Source organism: Arachis ipaensis, chromosome B5 (assembly GCF_059453495.1).
Source record: "Arachis ipaensis isolate K30076 ecotype BB chromosome B5, ASM5945349v1, whole genome shotgun sequence".
Lineage (NCBI taxonomy): Eukaryota > Viridiplantae > Streptophyta > Magnoliopsida > Fabales > Fabaceae > Arachis > Arachis ipaensis.
In genome coordinates this window covers 129,384,741-129,411,850 of record NC_142440.1, presented here as the reverse complement: position 1 = coordinate 129,411,850, position 27,110 = coordinate 129,384,741, and the positions used below count along the sequence as shown (strand labels likewise).

Genomic DNA, 27,110 nt, shown 5'->3' with positions numbered 1-27,110 from the left:
TGTCCTCCTTCTTCAGTTTTGGGCAGTAAAACTTGTAATGCCCAACTTCTCTGTAGTTGTGGCAAATGACCTTGCTTAAATCCCTCTTAGGTTTTCTTGAACTGCCTCCTTTGTTTCATTCCTTTTGCTTCATCATTCTTCTGAATTTCTTAGCAAACAAAACAAAATCATCGTTAGATAAATCATCGCTGGATTCATCATCCAGAGAGTCAGTAATAGATCTGAGAGCAACTCCTTTCTTTTTAGTATCTTTTTTCAAAAGCAAGTAAGTTTCCTCTCAGATCATCATAGGTCATTTCATCAATGCCACTACTCTCAGCTATTACTATAGCCTTGGTTTCTCACTCTTTAGTGAGACATCTCAATATTTTTCTCACGAGCACAGATTCTAAATGTGTGATTCCCATAGCATCCAAGCCAGTGATGATAATGTTGAGTCTTTCAAACATTTCATCGATTGTTTCTCCTTCCTTCATTGAAAACATTTCGTATTCTCTGTTTATCATGTCTATTCTGGATCTTTTGACTTGAGTTGTACCTTCATGAGTAACTTGGAGCTTATTCCAGATTTGCTTTGCTGTTGTACATCTTGATACCCGTCGGTATTCTTCGAAGCTGACAGCACAATTTAACAGGTTAATAGCTTTAGCATTGAGTTCTATTTTCTTCCTGTCATCATCATTCCAATCTGCCTCAGCCTTAGGAACAACCACACCATCAACTCCTATTGTGGTTGGAAATTGTGGACCTTCCACGATTATCTTTCAAAGTCTGTAATCTACAGACTGAACAAAAATCTTCATTCTTTCTTTCCAGTAACTGTAGTTCTTCCCACTAAAGAATGGAGGTCTGTTGTTTGATTGCCCTTCTATCAGAGTATAGGCTACCAGATTAGTACCACTGTTGTTCTCCATCAGGATCTTTTCTCCAAGTTACAAAGCTTGATCTCTTTGAGACCAAGCTCTGATACCAATTGATGGTAATCAGTGGCTAAGAGAAGGGGGTTGAATCTTAGCCCCTTTTTCACTGAATATTAATTTCTAATTTTCACATAACTTTAGAAGATATTTCTGCTTTTTATCTTGTATCAGGTTGAGAGACACTTTTGTTTTGTCTCATGCCAAGTTGAGAGACACTTTTATTTTTGTCTCCTGATAAACAAAAACAGAGAAAGGAGTAGGGAAGATGAAGTAACACCAAATGTATCCTAGTTCAGCTACTAGGTGCAATGTAGCCTACATCCAGTCTCCATCACAACAATGATGGAATTCCACTATGTTTTCACAATATTACAAACATCAATTTCTCCCTAGGAACTACCCATTCCTATATGGGACAAATCCATATTCTAACCCTAATCTGAATTTGACTAGACCTCAATCTAGCTTTCAACAGCAAAGTGCTAATCCAACTTGTAAGAGAATTCCCATAGGATCATGATACACAACAGGGCAGATGTACACAGAAACTTTGAGACATCTATGGCATTTTCTCTAATATTGCTCACTGCCTTTTACCTCTCACTGGCTTTTTCTTACAAACCTCACCATGTTTGCCTTTTACCATGAGACTCAGACAGACAATACTAAGAAAAAGAAACTAAATGAACAACATTGAAGGAAAAAAAACTCAGGAAGCTCTGGTAGCTATGAGAACTCTGTGCTTTTTTACTTTCTCTCCTTGATCTCAACTCTTGGCCGTTCACTCTTAATATAGAAGGGGAAGCCTCCAAGGTTGAAACCCTAACCCAGCAACTTTTTCTCCTAAAAAGAATAGCAGCAGCTTCATCAAAGAGGATTGAGACGACTGAGGCTGATGAATGCAAGCTTACCTCATCACTCTCACTCTTTTTCTTCAAGCTTCTTCCATCTTGGCCATTGATTTTGACTTTGGCCCCAAGAATGGATTTGGATCATTGATGGGCTTCTGACCTTAGATAGCTTCAAGCATTCCATTTTCGCTTCTATCTACTTGAGACTCAGAGGCTATCTTCTTTTTTGATGTACAAAAACGGAAATGAACTTTTTACCAAGATAGATTTGCTTCCTAACCAAGGCAAATCTCTTCCTTTCTTGGCAAAGAAAATCTTGAAGCCTTTCTTCAAATCTTTCCTTCTGTAGCAAATATCTTTCCTAGCCTTTCTTCTTCATAGACTTTTCTTCTGATATCTTCTTCTATCTTCTTCTCCGATGATTAACGTGATTGAGAGCAAGAGAGAGGAGAGAGAAGAGAGAGAAAACTTTCAAAGGAAGCATTGAATGGAATTAAACCAAATTAAACCAAATAATTTTGCCCAAGACTGAATTTTCTTCAATGATTCATTTGGGCTTGTGTGGCTTTGGCCCAATAGGAAACTAATTTGCTTCCTGCACACTTGAACAAAAATCATCAAACAACTTATCAAAAATTATTAAATAAAATATTTAATAATAATTTTAATAATTTTCTAATTTATATTTTAATAATGTTTGATCATCATATAAGTTTTTCAAACTCAACATTGTGCACAACTGCTTCAAATCTAATGACACTCCAAAAAAGTAATGACATTGAAGCACCACCCAAGTGAAAAATTTGTGCAACCTCACACTTATATTTAAAGTCAAAGTAAATAACTTTAATCTCAAAGAAGGTTCTCAGCAATACATTGTTACCAAAACATTTGTTCCAACCAAAAATACTGAACTTTAACACCTATTACAACAAATAAAACAGGTAATACTAAAAAAATCACTTATTCAAGACATCGTTTTTATTTCTAATTTAAATTATTCATTGATTATAAAATCCAACTTCGCCAACACTAATATCATCAGACGAAGATCACATACCCATCAAGAGATTAATGAGAGAGAAAACTATACAAATTCAAGACACATCTTTCGAAGAAGAACATACATATATGAAGAAAATCTATGTCCTTCATTAGAAGGGACAGAAATAGGACCCCAGATATCCATATGAATTATGTCAAAACAATCTTTTATTTTAGTTGTACTAAGATTAAAAGATAATTTCTTTTGTTTTGCAAAATGACATGAATCACAAGGAAGTTTTAAAGCAATACAATCTATAAAAGGATAATACTTCTTTAAAAAAATCAATTTATGCATGGGCATGTGTCCTAATCTAAGATGCCAAATGTTGTTGTGCTCACTGTGTGAAAGTGTGGTGGGATGAGTAGTAGTCGTAGTTGCTGCCAATGAAGCTTGCTTTGTTGGAAGAGGAGAAAAGTGAGAGAATTATGGTTCTCTACTTGTTCATACCCTGGGTCGAGCTGTACGACCCGGGCTGATTGAAGACAAGTTGACCGACCTCTTCAGGTTAGGACTATCTGACCTCTTCCCAAAGAGTTCGGCCAAATCACCAGGAAAGCCCAAAAAAGGGCCCAAACATAGGAGCACGACCTAAATCCAAAGTCAGCCCAAGCCTAGAGAGATAAGGGCGGCTCCCTTGAAGATAAGATGACTTCACTAAAAGATAAGATAAGATAACTATCTTATCTCCAGAAAGATCACTCTACAACAATATAAATACACTAGAACACCCAGGTATAACTCATACTCTGATTCTACTAAAAACCTGCTTAATACCCTTGCTAACTTAGGCATCGGAGTCCCTTGCAGGTACCCCCCACCCTCCGGTGACGAAGGATCAACACCACCACCAAGTCCTACAAATCGGACACGGCGGCTCCGGCCTCCACCTACAAGTTGGAGACATCAGCGCCGACCAGTACAGAAGATCTCGTCCAAGATCGACCTACAGTTTCAGGTAACCCTCGAAACATTGGCGCCGTTACCGGGGACCTGGAAGTCATCCCATCATCATGGCAGACAACCTTGACAACGACCACAATTCTGATTTGGAGAACAGAATGCCACATAAGAACACAGATGTCACACCAGATGATACTTCTCAGCCTAACAAAGACAAGAATCCGTCAGACACAGGAGTCATAGAGGCACTTCAAGCTCAACAAGATCACCTAAAACAACTCAAAAATGAGGTTGAATATCAACGGGAAGCCGAGAGAGACCTACGAAGGGAAGCTAGGCGACGCCGAGAATTAGAAGACAAGCTCCTAAAGCTAGAAGCCGATCTCAAAGCTAAAAATACCCTATCCAGCCGCGAAGATTGCCCCTGCAAGGACCAAGACCCATTCACTAAAGAGATCATGAAGGCCAAAATTCCAAAAGACTTCAAACCCCCGACATGACTCTGTATGACGGTACATCAGATCCCAGCCATCATCTCAGTCATTTCAGAAGTAGAATGTATTTCACCGACGCCTCAGATGCAACTCGGTGCAAAACCTTCCCGACTACCTTAACAAAAACAGCAGTTAAATGGTTCGACAATCTGCCCCCCAGGTCCATCTCAAGCTTTGACGACTTAGCCAAAAAGTTTTTAGCCAGATTCTCCATCCAGAAAGACAAAACTAAGCACGCCCCAAGCCTATTAGGGATCAAGCAAGGAGATCGGGAAAGTCTTCGCAGCTACATGGAAAGATTCAACAAAGCATGTCTGGAGATACAAAATCTGCCAACAGAAGCAGCCATTATGGGTCTCATCAATGGCTTACGAGAGGGACCTTTTAATCACTCCATATCGAAAAAACATCCCACATCTCTGAATGATGTGCAAGAACGAGCAGAGAAATACATCAACATGGAGGAAAACTCTCAACTAGGAGAGACCTCAAAATCTGGATTCTCCTACTCCTCCCGAGATAAGGATAAAGAGTCCAAGAAAAAAGAAGATCAACATGGATAAAAGATCAAGAAATACCACAATTACACCCCTTTTCGGATGTCGCTTGTGGATGTTTACCGAGAAGTGTGCCATACTGAAAAGATGCCTCCACCTCGCCCACTCAAAAGCAAGAAAGGGGGAGGAAATCGGATAGAATACTGTGAATACCATCGAATATATGGACATCCCACCAACGAGTGCTTTGATTTGAAGAATGTCATAGAAAAATTAGTGAGAGAGGGGAGACTAGATCGTTACTTAGCCAGCAAAACAGATGAGCCTAGAAAAAGAAGAAGGGACGAAGAGGTCGGACGAACTGAACGACCACCTCGTACCCCGGAGAGACATGTCCATATGATTCACGGAGAATTTGCGGGAGGAGGAATCTCCAAATCATCTCGCAAAAGACATCTTAAAGAAGTATATCATGTCGAGGGAGGAGAAGACGCACCCAACCTCCCCACTATTACTTTCACTAAAGAGGACGCAGCTGGCGTCATCTCGGGACACGACAATCCCATGGTCATCACTGTCATATTAGCCAACGCTAATCTCCACCGCACACTGGTGGACCAGGGAAGCTCGGCTGACATCTTGTTCAAAACCACCTTCGACAAACTCGAATTAGAGGAATTAAAAAGAGCTCAAAGCATATCCGAACAACTTATTCGGACTAGGAGACACTCCAGTCCAACCACTTGGATACATCTCACTACACACAACCTTTGGAAAAGGAAACCGGTCAAGGACGCTCAACATAGACTACATTGTAGTCAACATGAGTTCAGTCTACAACGCCCTGATAGGTCGGACAACGCTAAATCAGCTTGGCGCAGTAGTCTCGACTCCACATCTATGTATGAAGTTCCCAACTACAGAAGGGATCGCTACAATAAAAGGAGACCAGAAAGTCGCTGTTACAACGAAAGTCTGAACCTCAGAGGCAAAGGAGAAGAAATCCACACCATCGAACTCGGGGGAGTTTGAGGGCGGGAAGAACTTCATCCACAACCTGAAGGCGAGATAGAAAAAGTACAGATCAGAGATGTCCCAGATAAAGCAACCAATATTGGCACAATCCTAAAAGGAGACGTAAAGGAGTCCCTCATACAGTTCTTAAGAGATAATGTCAACCTCTTCGCATGGAAGGCCGCAGACATGCCAGGTATAGACCCCAAGCTAATGTGCCACAAGCTGGCAGTATACCCAAGATCTCGGCCAGTACAGTAGAGACGTAGAAAGCTCGGACCAGAACGATCTCAAACTGTGGAAGAACAGGTATAAGCTCTACTAGAGGCAGGATTCATAAGAGAAGTCAAGTATCCACTATAGCTAGCCAACGTTGTCTTGGTGAAAAAATCAAATGGGAAGTGGTGGATGTGCACTGATTACACCGATCTCAACAAATCTTGCCCAAAAGATCCTTATCCACTCGCAAGTATTGACACTCTGGTAGATGCCTCCTCCGGATACAAATACCTCTCATTCATGGACACCTATTCGGGATACAATCAAATCCCGATGTACCCACCTGATCAAGAAAAAACCTCATTCTTAACCCCAAAAGCAAATTACTACTACATCGTCATGCCATTCGGACTCAAAATGTAGGAGCCACTTATCAAAGATTAATGAATAAAGTCTTCGCAGACCATGTCAGGAAAATCATGGAGGTATACGTGGATGACATGTTAGTAAAGACACAAAGTGAGGAGTCATTACTGTCTGACCTCACCCAAGTATTCGGTACCATAAGAAGGCACGGCATGCGACTTAACCCTGCAAAATGCACTTTCACAGTAGAACCTGGCAAATTCTTGGGTTTCATGCTCACACAAAGAGGAATCGAGGCAAATCTGGATAAATGCCGGGCTATACTCGACATGAAGAGCCCAACCTGTGTCAAAGAGGTACAACAACTCAATGGAAGATTGGCAGCCTTGTCCAGATTTCTAGCTGGATCAGCAATAAGATCTCACCCCTTCTACGCCACTCTAAGGAAGGGAAAGAGGTTTGAATGGACAACGGAGTGCGAGCAGGCCTTCCAGGATTTTAAAAAATTCCTGGGACAACCAGCTATCCTAACTCGGCCACAGGAAGGAGAACCACTTGTATTGTACCTCGCAGTAGGAAATCGGGCAGTAGCTTCAGCACTGGTCAGAGAGGATGACGGTGGACAACAACTGTTCATACCCTGGGTCGAGCTATCCGACCCGGGATGATCGGCGACAAAGCGACCGACCTCTTTAGGTCAGACTATCCGACCTCTTCCCAAAAGAGCTCGGCCAAATCGACAGGAAAGCCCAAAAAATGGGCCCAACTCAAGGAATAGACCCAGATCCAAAGGCAGTCTAAGCCTATAGAGATAAGGGCGGTTCCATTGAAGATAAGCTGACCTCGCCAAAAGATAAGATAAGATAAGATAAGATAACTAACTTATCTTATCTAAAATGGTCACTCTACAACTACTATAAATACTCTGGAGCACCCAGGTATAACTCATACTCTGATTCTACTAAAAACCTGCTTAATACCCGTGCTAACTTAAGCATCAGAGTCTCTTACAGGTACCCTCCACCCTCCGGTGGCCAAGGATCAGCAGTGCAGCAAGTCCAACAAGTCAGACACAACAGCTCCAGCCACCATCAGCTAGCCGGACACGCCATCTCCGACCAGTACAGAAGATCTCATCCGAGATCAACCTCCAGTTTCAGGTAACTCCTGGAACATTGGCGCTGTTGCCGGGGACCCTGGAAGTGATCCCAACATCATGGCGGACGGCCATGACAACGACCACGATTCAGATCTGGAAAACAGAACACCGCACAAGAACGCGAACACTACGCTAAATGATACTCCGGAATCCAACGGGGACAAAAACTCATCAAATCTGGGGGTAATAGAAGCACTTCAAGACCGCTTAAAGAAACTTGAAAAAGAAACCCAACAACAACAAGAGGTCAGAAAGGATCTACAAAGAGAGGTACGGCGGCGACGAGAATTGGAAGATAAACTCCTACAATTAGAAGCCGATCTCAAATCAAAAACCCCTCAGACCACTCCCGAGGAAAGTTCACACAAAGAGCAAGATCCATTCACTAGGGAAATCATGAAAACCAAAATCCCCAAAGACTTCAAACTCCCGGATATGATTTTGTATGATGGTACCACAGATCCCAACCATCATCTCAGCAATTTCAGAAGCAGAATGTACCTCACCGACGCCTCAGACGCCGTTCGTTGCAAAGCTTTTCCAACAACTCTCACGAAGACAGCAATCAGATGGTTCGACAACCTACCTCCAAAGTCCATCTCAAATTTTGACGACCTGGCCAAAAAATTCCTAGCTAGATTCTCCATCCAAAAAGATAAGACCAAACACGCCCCCAGTTTACTAGGGATCAAGCAAGGAGATCGGAAGAGCCTCCGCAACTACATGGAAAGATTCAACAAAACATGCATGGACATACAAAGCTTGCCAACAGAGGCCGCCATCATGGGAGTCATCAATGGCCTACGAGAAGGACCTTTTAGCCAATCCATATCAAAGAAGTACCCTACCTCCTTAGACGAAGTGCAGGAGCGAGCAGAAAAATACATCAACATGGAAGAAAACGCTCGGTTAGGAGAAACCTCAAAATCCGGGGTCCCCTACCGAGATAAAGACAAGGAATCCAAAAGGAAAGAAGATCGACAAGGAGAGAAAATAAAAAATACCACAATTACACCCCTCTCAGGGCATCCCTAGTCGACGTATATAAAGAAGTCTGCCATACGGAGAAAATACCCCCAGCTCGACAACTCAAAGGCAAAAGAGGAGGAGGAAACCGGAATGAATATTGCGAATATCATCGAGTGCGAGGGCACTCCACCAACGAGTGCTTCGATCTAAAAAACATCATAGAAAAATTGGTGAGGGAAGGAAAACTAGATCGGTTTCTAGCCACCCGAGATGACGACTAAAGAAAGAGACGAAGGGACGAAGATATCAGACGAACCGCGCGATCACCTCGTACACCGGAAAGACATGTCCACATGATACACGGCGAATTCGCAGGGGGAGGAATCTCCAAGTCATCCCACAAAAGATATCTCAAAGAAGTATATCATGTCGAGGGAAAGGAAGAAACACCCGACATCCCTGCAATCACATTCACTAAAGAGGATGCATCCGGTATCATCTCGGGACACGACAACCCCATGGTCATCACCATCATACTGGAAAACGCCAATCTGCACCGCACATTAATAGACCAAGGGAGGTCCGCCGACATCTTATTCAAAACTGCCTTCGACAAGCTCGGCCTAGAAGACAAGGAGCTTAAGGGATACCCGAACAGTCTGTTCGGACTGGGAGATACCCCGGTACAACCATTAGGATACGTATCACTACATACAACCTTCGGAAAAGGGAACCAGTCCAGAACACTCAAAATAGACTACATTGTGGTCGACGTGAGTTCAGCCTACAATGCTCTAATAGGTCGGACCACACTAAATCAACTCGGGGCAATAGTCTCGACTCCACATCTATGCATGAAATTTCCAACTACAGAGGGGATAGCCACAATAAAAGCAGATCAAAAGATGGCATGCCACTGTTATAATGAAAGTCTAAACCTCAGAGGCAGAGGAGAAGAATTCCACAGAATTGAGCTTGGCGGAGTTCAGAGACGAGAAGTGCTCCGTCCGCAGCCAGAAGGTGAGATAGAGAAGGTTCAGATCGGAGACACCTCGGACAAAACGACTAATATCGGCACGATCCTGAGAGGAGACTCAAAAGAATTACTGGTACAATTCTTATGAGATAATGTCGATCTCTTCGCATGGAAAGCCGCAGACATGCCAGGCATAGACCCCAAGCTAATGTGCCACAAGTTGGCGGTCTATCCAGGATCTAGGCCGGTACAGCAAAGACGAAGAAAACTTGGGCCAGAGCGATCCCAAGCTGTGGAAGAACAGGTACAAGCATTACTGGAGGCAAGATTCATAAGAGAGGTCAAGTACCCACTATGGCTAGCCAACGTCGTCTTGGTGAGAAAATCAAATGGGAAGTGGCGAATGTGCACCGATTACACCGATCTCAACAAAGCCTGCCCAAAAGATCCTTACCCACTCCCAAGTATCGACGCTCTGGTCGATGCTTCCTCCGGATATAGATACCTCTCGTTTATGGATGCATATTCGGGATACAACCAAATCCCCATGTATCCACAAGATCAATAAAAGACCTCGTTTTTAACGCCGAAAGCAAACTACTGCTACATTGTGATGCCTTTCGGTCTCAAGAATGCGGGAGCTACTTATCAAAGGCTAATGAATAAAGTCTTCTCAGATCACATCGGGAAAATCATGGAAGTCTATGTGGATGACATGTTGATAAAGACACAAAGTGAAGAGACATTGTTATCCGACCTGGCTCAAGTGTTTGACACTATAAGGAAGCATGACATGCGACTCAATCCCGCAAAATGCACCTTTGCAGTAGAAGCGGGCAAATTTTTAGGTTTCATGCTCACACAAAGATGAATTGAAGTAAATTTGGATAAATTTCAAGCCATACTCAACATGAAAAGCCCAACCTGTGTCAAAGAAGTGCAGCAACTCAACGGGAGATTAGTCGCCCTATCCAGGTTCTTAGCAGGATCAGCGATAAGATCTCTCCCCTTCTATGCTACTTTAAGAAAGGAAAAGCAGTTCGAATAGACAACAGAATGTGAACAAGCCTTCCAAGACTTCAAGGATTTCTTAGGACGGCTACCTATCCTATCTCGGCCACGAAAAGGAGAACCGCTTATATTATATCTCGCAGTAGAAAGTCGGGCAATAGCCTCAGCACTAGTCAGAGAAGACGAAAGTGGGCAACAACCCGTCTACTTCATTAGTAAAGCGCTACAGGGATCCGAGTTGAACTACCAGAAAATAGAAAAGTTTGCCTATACTCTCGTTCTAACATCTCGACGACTTCGCCCTTACTTCCAGGCTCACACAATTAAGGTTCGAACTAACCAGTCCATAAAAGGAATATTGTAGAAAACAGATTTAGCAGGCAGAATTTTACAATGGGCAGTCGAGTTATCCGAGTTCGACCTTCAATATGAAGCTCGGACGGCCATCAAATCACAGTATCTGGCCGACTTCATCGTTGAATTCACAGATGCCCCAGAAATTCCCACAGAATGGAATCTCTATGTGGACGGTTCTTCAAATAAGACTGGAAGCGGCGCAGGTGTGATAATAAAAAGCAACCAAGGAACCCAAATTGAGCTCTCCCTTAAATTCGGGTTCCCGGCCTCAAACAATCAGGCGGAATATGAAGCATTATTAGCTGGTTTGAAGCTAGCTAAAGAGGTTGGAGATCAAAAACTCAACATTTACAGCGATTCACAAGTAGTCACCTCACAGATAACAGGGAGCTACCAAGCCAAAGATCCCACCATGAAAAAGTTTTTGGATAAAACCAAAGAACAGCATGGACAACTCGGGGAATATAAGATCTGCCACATACCCCGCGAATAAAATACCCGAGCTGACGCACTCTCGAAACTAGCCAGCACCAAACCAGGAGGCAACAATAGAAGCCTCATCCAGGAAATGCTACAGAACCCATCAATCTCAGAAGAGGAAAAAGTCCTAGCCGTAACAAGTCAGGACCAAGGATGGATGACCCCCATAATTAACTACCTCAAAATAGAAACACTCCCCGCAGAAGAAAAGGAGGCAAAGAGGTTAAAAAGGGAGGCACGGTACTACACTATCATAAATAACATCCTGTACAAAAGAGGAATCTCAATACCATTACTAAAATGTGTGCCGACCAACAACACAAAGGAAGTGCTAGAAGAAGTACACGGCGGCATTTGCGGCAATCATCTCGGAGCACGAGCTCTCGCCAAAAAAGTACTCCGGGCGGGATTTTATTGGCCAACTCTACAGAAAGAAGCTACAGAATTTGTAAAGACATGCCCACCATGTCAGAAACATGCCAACTTTCATGTCGCCCCGCCAGAAGAGCTCATCAGTGTAACTTCGCCTTGACCGTTTGCAAAATGAGGACTTGATATTCTCGGACCCTTCCCCCAGGGATCAGGACAAGTTACATTCCTCATAGTAGGGGTAGACTATTTCACAAAGTGGATCGAGGCAGAGCCCCTAGCCAACGCCACTGCTCAAAGAAGCCAGAAATTCCTATATAGAAACATTGTCACAAGGTTCGGGGTTCCACACTCCATCACCATAGACAATGGCACTCAATTTACAGATGCAGGCTTCAGAAAGTTAGTAGCCGACTTAAACATAAAGCACCAGTACACCTCCGTGGAACATCCGTAAGCCAATGGACAGGCTGAAGCTGCCAATAAAGTTATATTGGCCAGATTAAAACGGAGATTACAAGACACAAAGGGAGCTTGGGCAGAAGAGCTTCTACAAGTTCTATGGGCGTATCGAACGACACCACACTCCACCACAAAGGAATCCCCCTTCCGGTTAGCATACGGAATAGAGGCAATGATTCCAGTAGAGATTGAGGAAGGATCGCCTAGAGTGGTTCATTACAATGAGGGAGCAAATTCCCAACTTCAAAGGGAAGAGCTCGACCTACTACCTGAAATCCAAGAAAGAGCTCGGATCAGGGAAGAAGCACTAAAGCGTCGAATGGCTTCCAGATATAATCAAAGGGTAGTGCCGAGAAGTTTCGCAGAAAATGATCTCATCCTAATCCGAAATGATATTGGAACAACTCGACCAGGAGAAGGAAAGTTGGCAGCAAACTGGAAAGGACCATACCGAGTCGTAGAAGTACTTGGGAAGGGCTACTACAGACTGTCCGAACTCGACGGAAGAGAGCTTCCCAGATCATGGTATGCCTGCAACCTAAGAAGGTACTACAGCTAGAAAAAGTAAAGATCTCACTACTGGATGCACTCTTTTTCCTAAAAAGGTTTTTTAATGAGGCACCAAGTTGAGACTCAGACACTATTCGACTTAAAGGGATGAAAAATTCCCACATGTATATATTTGCACTTTCCTTTAAATAAAATATATTTTAGATATTTGGTACGCGGAATCGTGATTACACTTTAATTATGTAGAATTCATTGCTCTTTCTTTCCCTGGAAATGGCGCCAAAAACATGATGCCAAGACCATGGTTCACAACTCCGTGTAACTGACCAGCAAGTGCACTGGGTCGTCCAAGTAATACCTTACGTGAGTAAGGGTCGAATCCCACGGAGATTGTTGGTATGAAGCAAGCTATGGTCACCTTGCAAATCTCAGTCAGGCAGATATAAAACAGTTATGTGGTTTTCGAATATTAATTAATAGAATAGGGATAGAGGTACTTATGTAAATCATTGGTAGGAATTTCAGATAAGTGAATGGAGATGCTTTTGTTCCTCTGAACCTCTGCTTTCCTGCTATCTTCATCCAACCAGTCTTACTCCTTTCCATGGCTGGCTTTATGCAAGGGCATCACCGTTGTCAGTGGCTACATCCCCTCCTCTCAGTAAAAAATATGCTCACATGCTCTGTCACAGCACGGCTAATCATCTGTCGGTTCTCGATCATGCTGGAATAGGATTCACCCTCCTTTTGCGTCTGTCACTAACGCCCAACAATCGCGAGTTTGAAGCTCGTCATAGTCATTCAATCATTGAATCCTACTCAGAATACCACAGACAAGGTTTAGACTTTCCGGATTCTCTTGAATGCCGCCATCATTCTAGCTTACGCCACGAAGATTCTGATTAAGAGATCTAAGAGATATTCATTCTAGCTTATTTCATGTAGAACGGAAGTGTTTGTCAGGCACGTGTTCATAGGGGAGAATGGTGATGAGCGTCACACATAATCATCACCTTCATCATGTTCTTGGGTGCGAATGGATATCTTAGAAGTGAAATAAGATGAATTGAATAGAAAACAGAAGTACTTTGCATTAATCTTTGAGGAACAGCAGAGCTCCACACCTTAATCTATGGAGTGTAGAAACTCTACCGTTGAAAATACATGAGTGATAGGTCCAGGCATGGCCGAGATGGCCAGCCCCTCTGATCTAAGAACCAGGCGTCCAAAGATGTCTAATACAATAGTGAAAGGTCCTATTGATAATAAACTAGCTACTAGGGTTTACATGAGTAAGTAATTGATGCATAAATCCACTTCCGGGGCCCACTTGGTGTGTGCTTGGGCTGAGCTTTGAGTGTTGCACGTGTAGAGGTCCTTCTTGGAGTTGAACGCCAGCTTTTGTGCCAGTTTGGGCGTTCAACTCTGGTTTTGGCTCCTTTTCTGGCGCTGGACGCCAGATTTGGGTAGAAAGCTGGCGTTGAACGCCAGTTTACGTCGTCTATTCTTGGCCAAAGTATGGACTATTATATATTGATGAAAAGCCCTGGATGTCTACTTTCCAACGCAATTGGAAACGCGCCATTTCGAGTTCTGTAGCTCCAGAAAATCCACTTTGAGTACAGGGAGGTCAGAATCCAACAGCATCAGCAGTCCTTCTTCAACCTCTGAATCTGATTTCTGCTCAAGTCCCTCAATTTCAGCCAGAAAATACCTGAAGTCATAGAAAAATACACAAACTCATAGTAAAGTCCAGAAATGTGAATTTAACATAAAAACTAATGAAAACATCCCTAAAAATAACTAGATCCTACTAAAAACATACTAAAAACAATGCCAAAAAGCGTATAAATTATCCGCTCATCACAACACCAAACTTAAATTGTTGCTTGTCCCCAAGCAACTGAAAATCAAATAGGATAAAAAGAAGAGAATATACTATAAATTCCAAATTATCAATGAAACATAGCTTCAATCATATGAGCGGGACTTATAGCTTTTTGCCTCTTGAATAGTTTTGGCATCTCACTTTATCCATGGAGGTTCAGAATGATTGGCATCTATAGGAACTCAGAGTTCAGATAGTGTTATTGACTCTCCTAGTTCAGTATGATGATTCTTGAACACAACTTCTTTATGAGTCTTGGCCGTGGCCCTAAGCACTTTGTTTTCCAGTATTACCACCAGATACATAAATGCCACAGACACATAATTGGGTGAACCTTTTCAGATTGTGACTCAGCTTTGCTAAAGTCCCCGATTAGAGGTGTCCAGGGTTCTTAAGCACACTCTTTTTTTTGCTTTGGACCTTGACTTTAACCGCTCAGTCTCAAGTTTTCACTTGACACCTACACGCCACAAGCACATGGTTAGGGACAGCTTGGTTTAGCCGCTTAGACCAGGATTTTATTCCTTTAGGTCCTCCTATCCACTGATTCTCAAAGCCTTGGGATCCTTTTTATTTGTCCTTGCCTTTTGGTTTTAAGGGTTATTGGCTTTTTCTGCTTGCTTTTTCTTTTTTTTTCTATTTTTTTTCCGCCTATTTTTTTTCTGCAAGCTTTGTTCTTTGCTGCTTTTTCTTGCTTCAAGAATCATTTTTATGATTTTTCAGATTATCAAATAACATGTCTCCTAGTCATCATTCTTTCAAGAGCCAACATATTTAACATTCTTAAACAACAACTTCAAAAGACATATGCACTGTTCAAGCATACATTCAGAAAACAAGAAGCATTGTCACCACATCAATATAATTAAACTAAGTTCAAGGATAAATTCGAAACTCATGTACTTCTTGTTCTTTTGAATTAAAATATTTTTTCATTTAAGAGAGGTGATGGATTCATAGGACATTTATAACTTTTAAGACATAGTTACTAACTACTAATGATCATGTAATGAAGACACAAACATAGATAAGCACATAACATAAAAAACGAAAAACAGAAGAAAGAAGAACAAGGAATGAATCCACCTTAGTGATGGTGGCATTTCCTTCTTGAGGAACCAATAATGTCCTTGAGCTCTTCTATGTCTCTTCCTTGTCTTTGTTGCTCCTCCCTCATTGCTTTTTGATCTTCTCTTATTTCATGAAGCATGATGGAGTGCTCTTGATGTTCCACCCTTAGTTGTCCCATATTGGAACTCAATTCTCCTAGGGAGGTGTTGATTTGCTCCCAATAGTTTTGTGGAGGAAAGTGCATTTGAGGCATCTCCGGGATCTCATGGTGATGAGCTTCATACACCTCTTGAGCTCCATGAATGGGCTCTCTTGCTTGCTCCATCTTTTTCTTAGTGATGGGCTTGTCCTCTTTAATGAGGATATCTCCTTCTATGAAAGCTCCAGCTGAGTAACATAGATGACAAATGAGGTGAGGAAAGGCTAACCTTGCCATAGTGGAGGACTTGTCAGCCACCTTGTAGAGTTCTTGAGGTATAATCTCATGAACTTCCACCTCTTCTCCAATCATGATGCTATGGATCATGATGGCCCGGTCTATAGTAACTTCAGACCGGTTGCTAGTGGGAATGATTGAGCATTGAATGAACTCCAACCATCCTCTAGCTATAGGCTTGAGGTCCAATCTTCTTAGTTGAACCGGCTTGCCTTTGGAGTCAATCTTCCATTGAGCTCCTTCTACACATATGTCCATAAGGACTTGGTCCAACCTTTGATTAAAGTTGACCCTTCTAGTGTAGGGGCGTTCATCTCCTTGCATCATGGGCAAGTTAAACGCCAACCTCACATTCTCCGGACTAAAATCTAAGTATTTCCCCCGAACGATTGTAACATAGTTCTTTGGATCCGGGTTCTTACTTTGATCATGGTTCTTGGTGATCCATGCATTAGCATAGAACTCTTGAACCATTAGGATGCCGACTTGTTGGATGGGATTTGTTAGAACTTCCCAACCTCTTCTTTGAATTTCATGTCGGATCTCCGGATACTCATTTCTTTTGAGTTTGAAAGGGACCTCAGGGATCACCTTCTTCTTGGCCATAACATCATAGAAGTGGTCTTGATGGGCTTTGGAGATGAACCTTTCCATCTCCCATGACTCGGATGTGGAAGCTTTTGTCTTTCCTTTCCCCTTTCTAGAGGATTCTCCGGTCTTAGGTGCCATCAATGGTAATGGAAAAACAAAAAGCTTATGCTTTTACCACACCAAACTTAGAATTTTGCTCGCCCTCGAGTAATAAAAGAAAGAATAGAAGAAGATGAAGAAGAAATGGAGGAGAGGGAGAAGGTGATGTGGTTCGGCCAAGAAGGGTATAGAGGGGTTGTGTTGTGTGAATTTGATGAAGAATGGAGGGCTTTATATAGGGAAGGGAGGGGGGAAAGGTTTCGGCCATATGGGTGGGTTTGGGTGGGAAATTGGTTTTGGATTTTGAAGGTAGGTGGAGTTTATGAGGTAGGTTTATGGGGAAGAGTGAATGGATGTGAGTGGTGAAGAGGTGATGGGGAAGAGAGTTTGAGGTGATTGGTGAAGGGTTTTTGGGGAAGAGTGTTTATAGGTTGTGTGAAAGAGAGTGGTGAGAAGAAGTGAGTGGAGGTAGGTGGGGATCCTGTGGGGTCCACAGATCCTGAGGTGTTCAAGGATTTACATCCCTGCACCCATTAGGCATGTAAAAATGCCTTTGCACACAACTCTGGGCGTTCAGCGCCAGGTTGGTGGCCATTTTGGGCGTTCAACGCCCATTTGTGTGCCATTTCTGGCGTTGAACGCCAGAACCATGCTTGTTCTGGCGTTCAGCGCCCAGAAGCTGCCCATTTTGGGCGTTCAGCGCCAGAACCATGCTCTGTTCTGGCGCTGAACGCCAGACAGATGCTCCTCCAGGGTGTGATTTTTCTTCTGCTGTTTTTGATTTCGTTTTCAATTTTTATATTTATTTTGTGACTCCACATGATCATGAACCTATAAGGACATATAATTAAGAAAAATATAGTTAGATAAATAAAAATTGGGTTGCCTCCCAACAAGCGCTTCTTTAATGTCAATAGCTTGACAGTGGGCTCTCATGGAGCCTCACAGATGTGCAGAGCTTTGTTGAGACTCTCCAACACCAAACTTAGAGTTTGGATATGGGAGTTCAATACCAAACTTAGAGTTTGGTTATGGCCTCCCAACACCAAACTTAGAGTTTGACTGTGGGGGCTCTGGTTGACTCTGCTTTGAGAGAAGCTTTTTCTGCTTCCTCTCCATGGTTGCAGAGGGAGATCCTTGAGTTTTAAACACAAGGGAGTCCTCATTCCATTGAAGGACTATTTCACCTCTGTCAACATCAATCACAGCTCTTGCTGTGGCCAGGAAAGGTCTTCCTAGGATGATGGATTTATCCTCTTCCTTTCCAGTATCCAGGACTATGAAATCAGCAGGGATGTAAAGGCCTTCAACCTTTACTAATACGTCCTCTACTTGTCTATATGCCTGTTTTCTTGAACTGTCTGCCATCTCTAATGAGATTTTAGCAGCTTGCACCCCATAGATTCCCAGTTTCTCTATTACAGAGAGGGGCATGAGGTTTATTCCTGAACCAAGGTCACATAGAGCCTTAAAGATCATGGTGCCTATGGTACAGGGTATTATGAACTTTCCAGGATCTTGTCTCTTCTGAGGCAATGTCAGTTGATCCAGATCACTTAGTTCATTGATGAACAAGGGATGTTCAACTTCCCAAGTATCAATGCCAAATAGTTTGGCATTCAGCTTCATGATTGCACCAAGAAACTTGGCAGTTTGCTCTTCAGTAACATCCTCATTCTCTTCAGAAGAGGAATACTCATCAGAGCTCATGAAGGGCATAAGAAGGTTCAATGGAATCTCTATGGTCTCTACATGAGTCTCAGATTCCTTTGGTTCCTCAGAGGGAAGCTCCTTATTGGTCACTGGACGTCCCAGGAGGTCTTCCTCCTTGGGATTCACGTCCTCCTCTCCCTCATTGGGTTCGGCCATTTTGCTTATGTCAATGGCCTTGCACTCTCCTTTTGGGTTCTCTTCTGTATTGCTTGGGAGAGTACTGGGAGGGATTTCAGTGATCCTTTTACTCAGCTGGCCCACTTGTGCTTCCAAATTTCTAATGGAAGACCTTGTTTCATTCATGAAACTCACAATGGCCTTGGATAGATCAGAGACTAGATTTGCTAAATTAGAAGCATTTTGTTCAGAGTTCTCTGTCTGTTGCTGAGTGGATGATGGAAAAGGTTTATTATTGTTAAACCTGTTTCTTCCACCATTATTAAAGCCTTGTTGAGGCTTTTGATCCTTCCATGAGAAATTTGGATGATTTCTCCATGATGAGTTATAGGTGTTTCCATAAGGTTCACCTAAGTAATTCACCTCTGCTATTGCAGGGTTCTCAGGATCATAAGCTTCTTCTTCATAAGAAGCCTCTTGAGTACTGTTGGATGCAGCTTGCATTCCATTCAGACTCTGAGAGATCATATTGACTTGCTGAGTCAATATTTTGTTCTGAGCCAATATGGCATTCAGAGTATCAACTTCAAGAACTTCCTTCTTCATAGGCGTCCCATTATTCACAGGATTCCTTTCAGAAGTGTACATGAACTGGTTATTAGCAACCATGTCAATGAGTTTTTGAGCTTCTGTAGGCGTTTTCTTTAGGTGAATGGATCCACCTGCAGAAGTGTCCAGTGACATCTTTGATAGCTCAGATAAACCATCATAGAATATATCCAGGATGGTCCATTCTGAAAGCATGTCAGAAGGACACTTTTTGGTCAACTGTTTGTATCTTTCCCAAGCTTCATAGAGGGATTCACCTTCTTTCTGTCTGAAGGTTTGAACATCAGCTCTAAGCTTGCTCAACTTTTGAGGAGGAAAGTACTTGGCTAAGAAAGCCGTGACCAGCTTATCCCAAGAGTTCAGGCTGTCTTTGGGTTGAGAATCCAACCATAATCTAGCTCTGTCTCTTACAACAAAAGGGAAAAGCATGAGCCTGTAGACTTCAGGATCTACTCCATTAGTGTTAACAGTATCACATATCCGCAAGAATTCAGTTAAGAACTAAAAAGGATCTTCAGATGGAAGTCCATGAAACTTGCAGTTCTGCTGCATCAGAGAAACTAATTGAGGTTTCAGCTCAAAGTTGTTTGCTCCAATGGCAGGAATGGAGATGCTTCTTCCATGTAAATTGGAATTAGGTGCAGTAAAGTCACCAAGCATCTTCCTTACATTATTATTATTTTCGGCTGCCATCTCCTCTTCCTGTTCGAAAATTTCTGAAAGGTTATTTCTGGATTGTTGCAATTTAGCTTCTCTTAATTTTCTCTTCAGAGTCCTTTCAGGTTCCGGATCTGCTTCAACAAGAATATTCTTATCCTTGCTCCTGCTCATATGACAAAGAAGAGGGCACAGAAAAATAATAATAATAATAGAGATCCTTTATACCACAGTATAGGGATCCCTTTGTGAGTGGAAGAAAAGAGGGAGACAAAGAGTGTGATGTAAAGAAAGAAACACAACTGTGAGGATGGCAGAGATGTGAGATGAGATGTTAGTAGATGAATAAATAAATAGAATAAGATGAGAGAGAAGGAATTTTCGAAAATAATTTTTGAAAAAGAGTTAGTGATTTTCGAAAATGTTTTTTTTTTTTGAAAAATGTTAGTATTTTTCGAAAAATTTTTTTAATCAAAAATAAAAATAAGAATAATTAGTTAATTAAGAAAGAAATTTTTTGAAAAAGAGGGAAGATATTTTCGAAAAATGGAGAGAGATAGTTAGTTAGGTAGTTTTGAAAAAGTTAAGAAACAAACAAAAAGTTAGTTAGTTAGTTGAAACAAATTTTGAAAAGATAAGAAGTTAGGAGGTTAGAAAAGATATGATAGAAATTAGTTTTTGAAAAAAAGATTTGATTTTTAAAATCACAATTAATGACTTGATTCATAAGAAATCACAAGATATGATTCTAGAACTTAAAGTTTGAATCTTTCTTAACAAGCAAGTAACAAACTTCAAATTTTTGAATCAAAACATTAATTGATTATGTTATTTTCAAAAATTTGATATAAAAATAAGAAAAATATTTTTGAAAAATATTTTTGGAATTTTCGAAAATAACTAAGAATTTTGAAAAAGATTTGATTTTTGAAAAAGATTTTGAAAAAGATAAGATTTTCAAATTGAAAATTTGATTTGACTCATGAGAAACAATTTGATTTTAAAAATTTTTGAAAAAGTCAATCCAAATTTTCGAATTTGATGAGAGAAAAAGGGAAAGATATATTTTTTATTTTTGAAATTTTTATGATGAGAGAGAAAAACACTAAAAAGATGCAATGCATGAAATTTTTAGATCAAAACATGTGATGCATGCAAGAATGCTATGAATGTCAAGATGAACACCAAGAACACTATGAATGTCAAGATGAACATCATAGACACAATTTTGAAAAAATTTTAATGCAAAGAAAACATGCAAGACACCAAACTTAGAATTCTTTAATGCTTACGCACTAAGAATTCAAGAATGCATATGAAAAACACCATACAACACAAAACAAAAAATCATCAAGATCAAACAAGAAGACTTACTAAGAACAACTTGAAGATCATGAAGAACACTATGAATGCATGAAATTTTCGAAAAATGCAAGATGCACATGCAAATGACACCAAACTTATGACATGACTCATGACTCAAACAAGAAACACAAAAATATTTTTTATTTTTATGATTTTCTAATTTTTTTGGATTTTTTCGAAAATTATATGAAAAAGAAAAAATAAGGATTCCAAAATTTTTAACATGAATTCCAGGAATCTTGCATTCTTAGTCTAAAGCTTCAGTTCAGGAATTAGACATGGCTCACTAGCCAGCCAAGCTTTCAATGAAAGCTTCAGTCCAAGACACTAGACATGGCCAATGGCCAGCCAAGCTTCTGCATTTAACACCAGAGTATATTGCTCTTGATAACAAATTGCAAGCCTCAGTCTAAATAAATTTAGACATGGCTTTACAGCCAGCCAGGCTTCACATGCTTCATGAAACACTAGAATTCATTCTTTAAAAATTTTGAATAAAAATATTTTTTTATTTTTTTCGAAAACAGATGAGAAAATTTTAGAAATATCTTTGAAAATTTTTTGAAAAGAGAACAAAAAGAAAATTACCTAATCTGAGCAACAAGATGAACCGTCAGTTGTCCAAACTCGAACAATCCCCGGCAACGGCGCCAAAAACTTGGTACGCGGAATCGTGATTACACTTTAATTATGTAGAATTCATTGCTCTTTCTTTCCCTGGAAATGGCGCCAAAAACATGATGCCAAGACCATGGTTCACAACTCCGTGTAACTGACCAGCAAGTGCACTGGGTCGTCCAAGTAATACCTTACGTGAGTAAGGGTCGAATCCCACGGAGATTGTTGGTATGAAGCAAGCTATGGTCACCTTGCAAATCTCAGTCAGGCAGATATAAAACAGTTATGTGGTTTTCGAATATTAATTAATAGAATAGGGATAGAGGTACTTATGTAAATCATTGGTAGGAATTTCAGATAAGCGAATGGAGATGCTTTCGTTCCTCTGAACCTCTGCTTTCCTGCTATCTTCATCCAACCAGTCTTACTCCTTTCTATGGCTGGCTTTATGCAAGGGCATCACCGTTGTCAGTGGCTACATCCCCTCCTCTCAGTGAAAAATATGCTCACATGCTCTGTCACAGCACGGCTAATCATCTATCGGTTCTCGATCATGCTGGAATAGGATTCACCCTCCTTTTGCGTCTGTCACTAACGCCCAACAATCGCGAGTTTGAAGCTCGTCACAGTCATTCAATCATTGAATCCTACTCGGAATACCACAGACAAGGTTTAGACTTTCCGGATTCTCTTGAATGCCGCCATCATTCTAGCTTACGCCACGAAGATTCTGATTAAGAGATCTAAGAGATATTCATTCTAGCTTATTTCATGTAGAACGGAAGTGTTTGTCAGGCACGTGTTCATAGGGGAGAATGGTGATGAGCGTCACACATAATCATCACCTTCATCACGTTCTTGGGTGCGAATGGATATCTTAGAAGCGAAATAAGATGAATTGAATAGAAAACAGAAGTACTTTGCATTAATCTTTGAGGAACAGCAGAGCTCCACACCTTAATCTATGGAGTGTAGAAACTCTACCGTTGAAAATATATGAGTGATAGGTCCAGGCATGGCCGAGATGGCCAGCCCCTCTGATCTAAGAACCAGGCGTCCAAAGATGTCTAATACAATAGTAAAAGGTCCTATTTATAATAAACTAGCTACTAGGGTTTACATGAGTAAGTAATTGATGCATAAATCCACTTCCAGGACCCACTTGGTGTGTGCTTGGGCTGAGCTTTGAGTGTTGCACGTGTAGAGGTCCTTCTTGGAGTTGAACGCCAGCTTTTGTGCCAGTTTGGGCGTTCAACTCTGGTTTTGGCTCCTTTTCTGGCGCTGGACGCCAGATTTGGGTAGAAAGCTGGCGTTAAACGCCAGTTTACGTCATCTATTCTTGGCCAACGTATGGACTATTATATATTGCTGGAAAGCCCTGGATGTCTACTTTCCAACGCAATTGGAAACGCACCATTTCGAGTTCTGTAGCTCCACAAAATCCACTTTGAGTGCAGGGAGGTCAGAATCCAACAGCATCAGCAGTCCTTCTTCAACCTCTGAATCTGATTTCTGCTCAAGTCCCTCAATTTCAGCCAGAAAATACCTGAAATCACAGAAAAACACACAAAGTCATAGTAAAGTCCATAAATGTGAATTTAACATAAAAACTAATGAAAACATCCCTAAAAATAACTAGATCCTACTAAAAACATACTAAAAACAATGCCAAAAAGCGTATAAATTATCCGCTCATCAATATTCTACAAGTTTTCAAGACGCATTAATCTGAAGCATTCATCGTCCGATTATAAAGCAACAGATCGGCATAAAGTGAATAGCAACTTCACTGCACGATCACGATAAAGACAATCGTCCGATAAAGGTGAAAACGCGATTCACCTAAAAGACGATCTAAAGATAGCAACCACCTTCTACAAATCGGCAAAGATGAACACAGAATAATGTAAGAAGTTATCAAAAGTGATCCAAAAAGGAACCTGACGAGGTCTTATGGATTGCTAAATAATAACTTAAAGACTGGCCGACGTAAAGAAGTCGGACCAAGTCAACCCAAGTTACAAGTAAACCCTGAAAAGAGGTCTGGCCAACCCTATTAAAGAGGATTACTTTAACTTAGAAGGGCCCGACATAACAAAGTCAGCCCAAAATGATAAAGTTATAGAAGTAATCCCTGAAAGAGATCTGATAAAGATCTAAGAAAGAGGATTACAAAATAACTTGGAAGAGACCGACATAACGAAGTTGGTTTCCTACAATGAACAAGTTATAAAAGTAATCCCTGAAAGAGACCTAACAAAGGTCCAAGAAAGAGGATTACAAAAATAACTTAGAAGAGGACGACGTAAAGAAGTTGGCCTCCTACAAAACAATTTATAAAAATCCCTGAAAGAGACCTGACAAAGGTCCAAGAAAGAGGATTACAAAAATAACTTAGAAGAGGACGACGTAAAGAAGTCGACCTCCTACAAAACAAGTTATAAAATTAATCCCTGAAAGAGACCTGACAAAGGTCCAAGAAAGAGGATTACAAAAATAACTTAGAAGAGAACGACGTAAAGAAGTCGGCCTCCTACAAAAACCAAGTTATAAAAGTAGTCCTTAAAAAGAGATCTGGCAAAGATTCAAAAAAGAGGACTACAAAAATAACTGGAAAGAGGACTAACGTAAAGAAATCGGTTATGAAAGTGCTAAAGATACAAGCAAGAGTGAGAAAACCGAAAAACAAGTTGGACCCACACAACCACAACCTCAAAGGATCCAAGCTACAAACAATAAGTACAAAGCAATCCAAAGAGGCCGAGCCGCAAGTTAAATGCAAAAAAGCGTGATATAATCTACAAAAGTTAGAAAGCTTCAGAGGCCACCAAAATCTACCTCAAAAAGCTAGAAAGCTACCTTTGTTTTTCAAAATAAAAGTTGCTAGGCAAGCGACTAGAAAGTGTCAGCAGTTAACAAAACAATAACACAAATGTTTAGAGAGAAATCAGCAAACATCGGGAGCCTTCTTGGCAGCATCATTAGGGGGAGAAGGAGGGCGAGTCTGAATAGACACAGCATCCACAGTTCCATCCTCCCGGTTCAGAATCTGGCAATCTGGATCGGCTACAACCGGAGGAGCTGAAGAAGTCGACACTTTGGCAGAGGACACAGGGGGAGGTTCAACATCATCATCCTCGTCATCAGGGACAATCTTGCCATCCCTGACAACGTTATCCAGGCTGAAGAGGGTAAGGTCGGCCTCGGGAGCAATAACCCAAACTTGTTCCTTCAGGTTCTCGTAAACAGCAGTCACACTGCCAACGAGATGACCTTGAAGCTCAGAGTAATCTTCCCGGGTACTCTCCAGCTCCCCCCTCAGATGCATCACCTCCCGATAAGACGTAACGTAGCTATTCTTATGCATCAGTGCCGTGTCCTTGGCCAGCCACACAGAAGCTGCCAAAGCAAGAGAATTCACCTTCTCGTTCTCCAAATCCTTCCAACTTGGCAACCTTTACCTCAAGCTCCTCTTTAAGGCCATTCATCCGGTCAAACTCCTGCTTCGCCTCCTCCATAAACTCTTTGGTGGCATGAAGAGGAATATTCTGAGCAGTTCGGTACAAAGCAACCCCCATATATGCCATTTTTACACTGTTTTGGGCCATAAATTCCAAATGGCGAAGGATAGACACATCGTCCATAGGAAGAGCACCGTAGGGACCGATTTACTGATCTACGAATTCGATCGCATTGAAGTCGGGAGCATCAAAGTTGAAAGGCTCAGCCGTTTTTTGTTTCTTATTGGGAGGAGCACCAGAAGGAGCGGTAGAAGTTGGTAGAGGGTCAGCCAAACGAACTCGGGGAGTGGGGATCACCTTCCTCGCCCCAGGAGAACTCGGCATGGATGGCTTCACACGCACTTGGGAAGATCCCTCCCCGGCCGCCTTGGCCGAGATATTTTTAGCAGCAGTCGCCTTCTGTGCTCTTTTAAAAGCCTTCATGGATTCATTATTCTTTATTGCCTCTGCAAATAAAACACAATAGTAAGAAATTAAGCTGCAAGTCGGAAAGGCATTTACAAGCAATATAAACAGATAATAAAGGGAAAATCAGGAACACAAAATACCCAGCTCGGTTTGAAGAAGAGAAGGATTGGTTAAAAATTTCTTTGTATCAGGATGGGGAGGTTGACCCCAGTGTTCTTCCAAGACGGTCACAAAAGCTCACTCAGTTTCATCCAACATCTCCCACGTGTATCTGGACACTCTCACATCTTTTTGCCATTCCAAGGGAAAGGCGGGCTCATCATTTTCATCCAAAAAAAAGGGCCGAGCTCCTTCAACAGCTCGGACCTTGAAAAAGTAATTTTTAAAATCACGAAACTATTCGTCAAATATGGAGAAGACCTTCTTCCCCTGGGAAGATCGAAAGGAGACCCAAGCTGCCTTCTTTTTTACTACTCCAGGCTTTGTTAAAAAAAATAGATAGAAGAAGAGAGATTGTGAGGCAGGAATACCGAAACCATCACACAACAATTGAAAAATTTTCATGAAACCCCAGGAATTAGGGTGAAGTTGAGAGGGAGCAACATTACAGGACCATAACAGGTTGGTCTCAAATTCAGTAAAAGGGAGGGTGATACCCAACTGACCAAAGAAGAAGTCATAAGCATAGAAATAAGGGCGATCTCTAACAACCGAGTAGAGAAACAAACTCTCTCTTCAGAAGAGGAAGGGACAAGTTCATAATTCTTTTCATCACCTACACTACTACAGACCCTATGAAACTGCCTAAGCTACGCACAAAACTCGGAATCAACCAAAGAGACACACATAAGAACCATTGAGTCCACCCAATCGGCCATGCCCTCAGGAACTTGGGAAGACATCTCTACAACGTTATTGCGAGAAGACATGAGACCAACTAATCCTACAATAAGAAAAGAAGAATGGATTACTAAAAAGCATCTCGGACAAAGGGTAAAACAACTCGACTAATATGATACAGAAGAACAAAAAGGAAAGGAAAACCCCAAGACTCAAACCAAGGTCCTGGGGCATCCTTTGGAGGCAGTAACAAAGCACCGTTTCAGGAAAAAAACTACTGCTTACATTCCAGCATCTCTCAAACAAGAATAGAAGACCTCAAACAGCGAGCATTTTCATAGGAGAAAGACAAAACGCAAAAAGCACAGAAAGTCATCAAAACCACTATCTTCCTACAGACTATCAGTAAAGAACAAGCATGCATCCCCAAACATCGAAGCACGACAAGTAGAAGCGTCAAAGATACTTCCTTTTTTAGGATCAAACAAAATTATCACTCAAAGCTTCGAAACCAAAAGCACTAACAACAAGCAGAAGCCCTAAAAATAGCAAGCAACAGGAAAAGCGAAAAATCA

The 27,110-nt window shown here is 41.5% G+C and overlaps 1 protein-coding gene and 1 non-coding gene across 2 annotated transcripts; one reads left to right on the top strand and one right to left on the bottom strand.

Moving 5' to 3' along the window:
* Nucleotides 1–341: 341 nt before the first annotated feature.
* LOC107640963 (uncharacterized) lies at nt 342–25,284 on the bottom strand. The gene is made up of 2 exons (XM_016344469.1): nt 25,188–25,284; nt 342–748 (listed from the first exon to the last, which is right to left on the bottom strand). The coding sequence occupies exons 1-2, from the start codon at nt 25,282–25,284 to the stop codon at nt 342–344; spliced, it is 504 nt and encodes a 167-aa protein (XP_016199955.1).
* On the top strand, nt 19,316–19,423 carry LOC148565766 (small nucleolar RNA R71). Its single transcript, XR_015884247.1, has one exon. It is a non-coding gene; the product is annotated as a small nucleolar RNA R71 (small nucleolar RNA).
* Nucleotides 25,285–27,110: the final 1,826 nt, after the last annotated feature.

Excerpts from the sequence above, each read along its gene's own strand:
- LOC107640963 (XM_016344469.1), bottom strand. The coding sequence starts at position 25,284 with ATGGAGGAGGCGAAGCAGGAGTTTGACCGGATGAATGGCCTTAAAGAG. Across the intron at positions 749-25,187 it reads AGGATTTGGAGAACGAGAAG|GTCCACAATTTCCAACCACA; the intron begins GTGAATTCTCTT and ends TAATCGTGGAAG.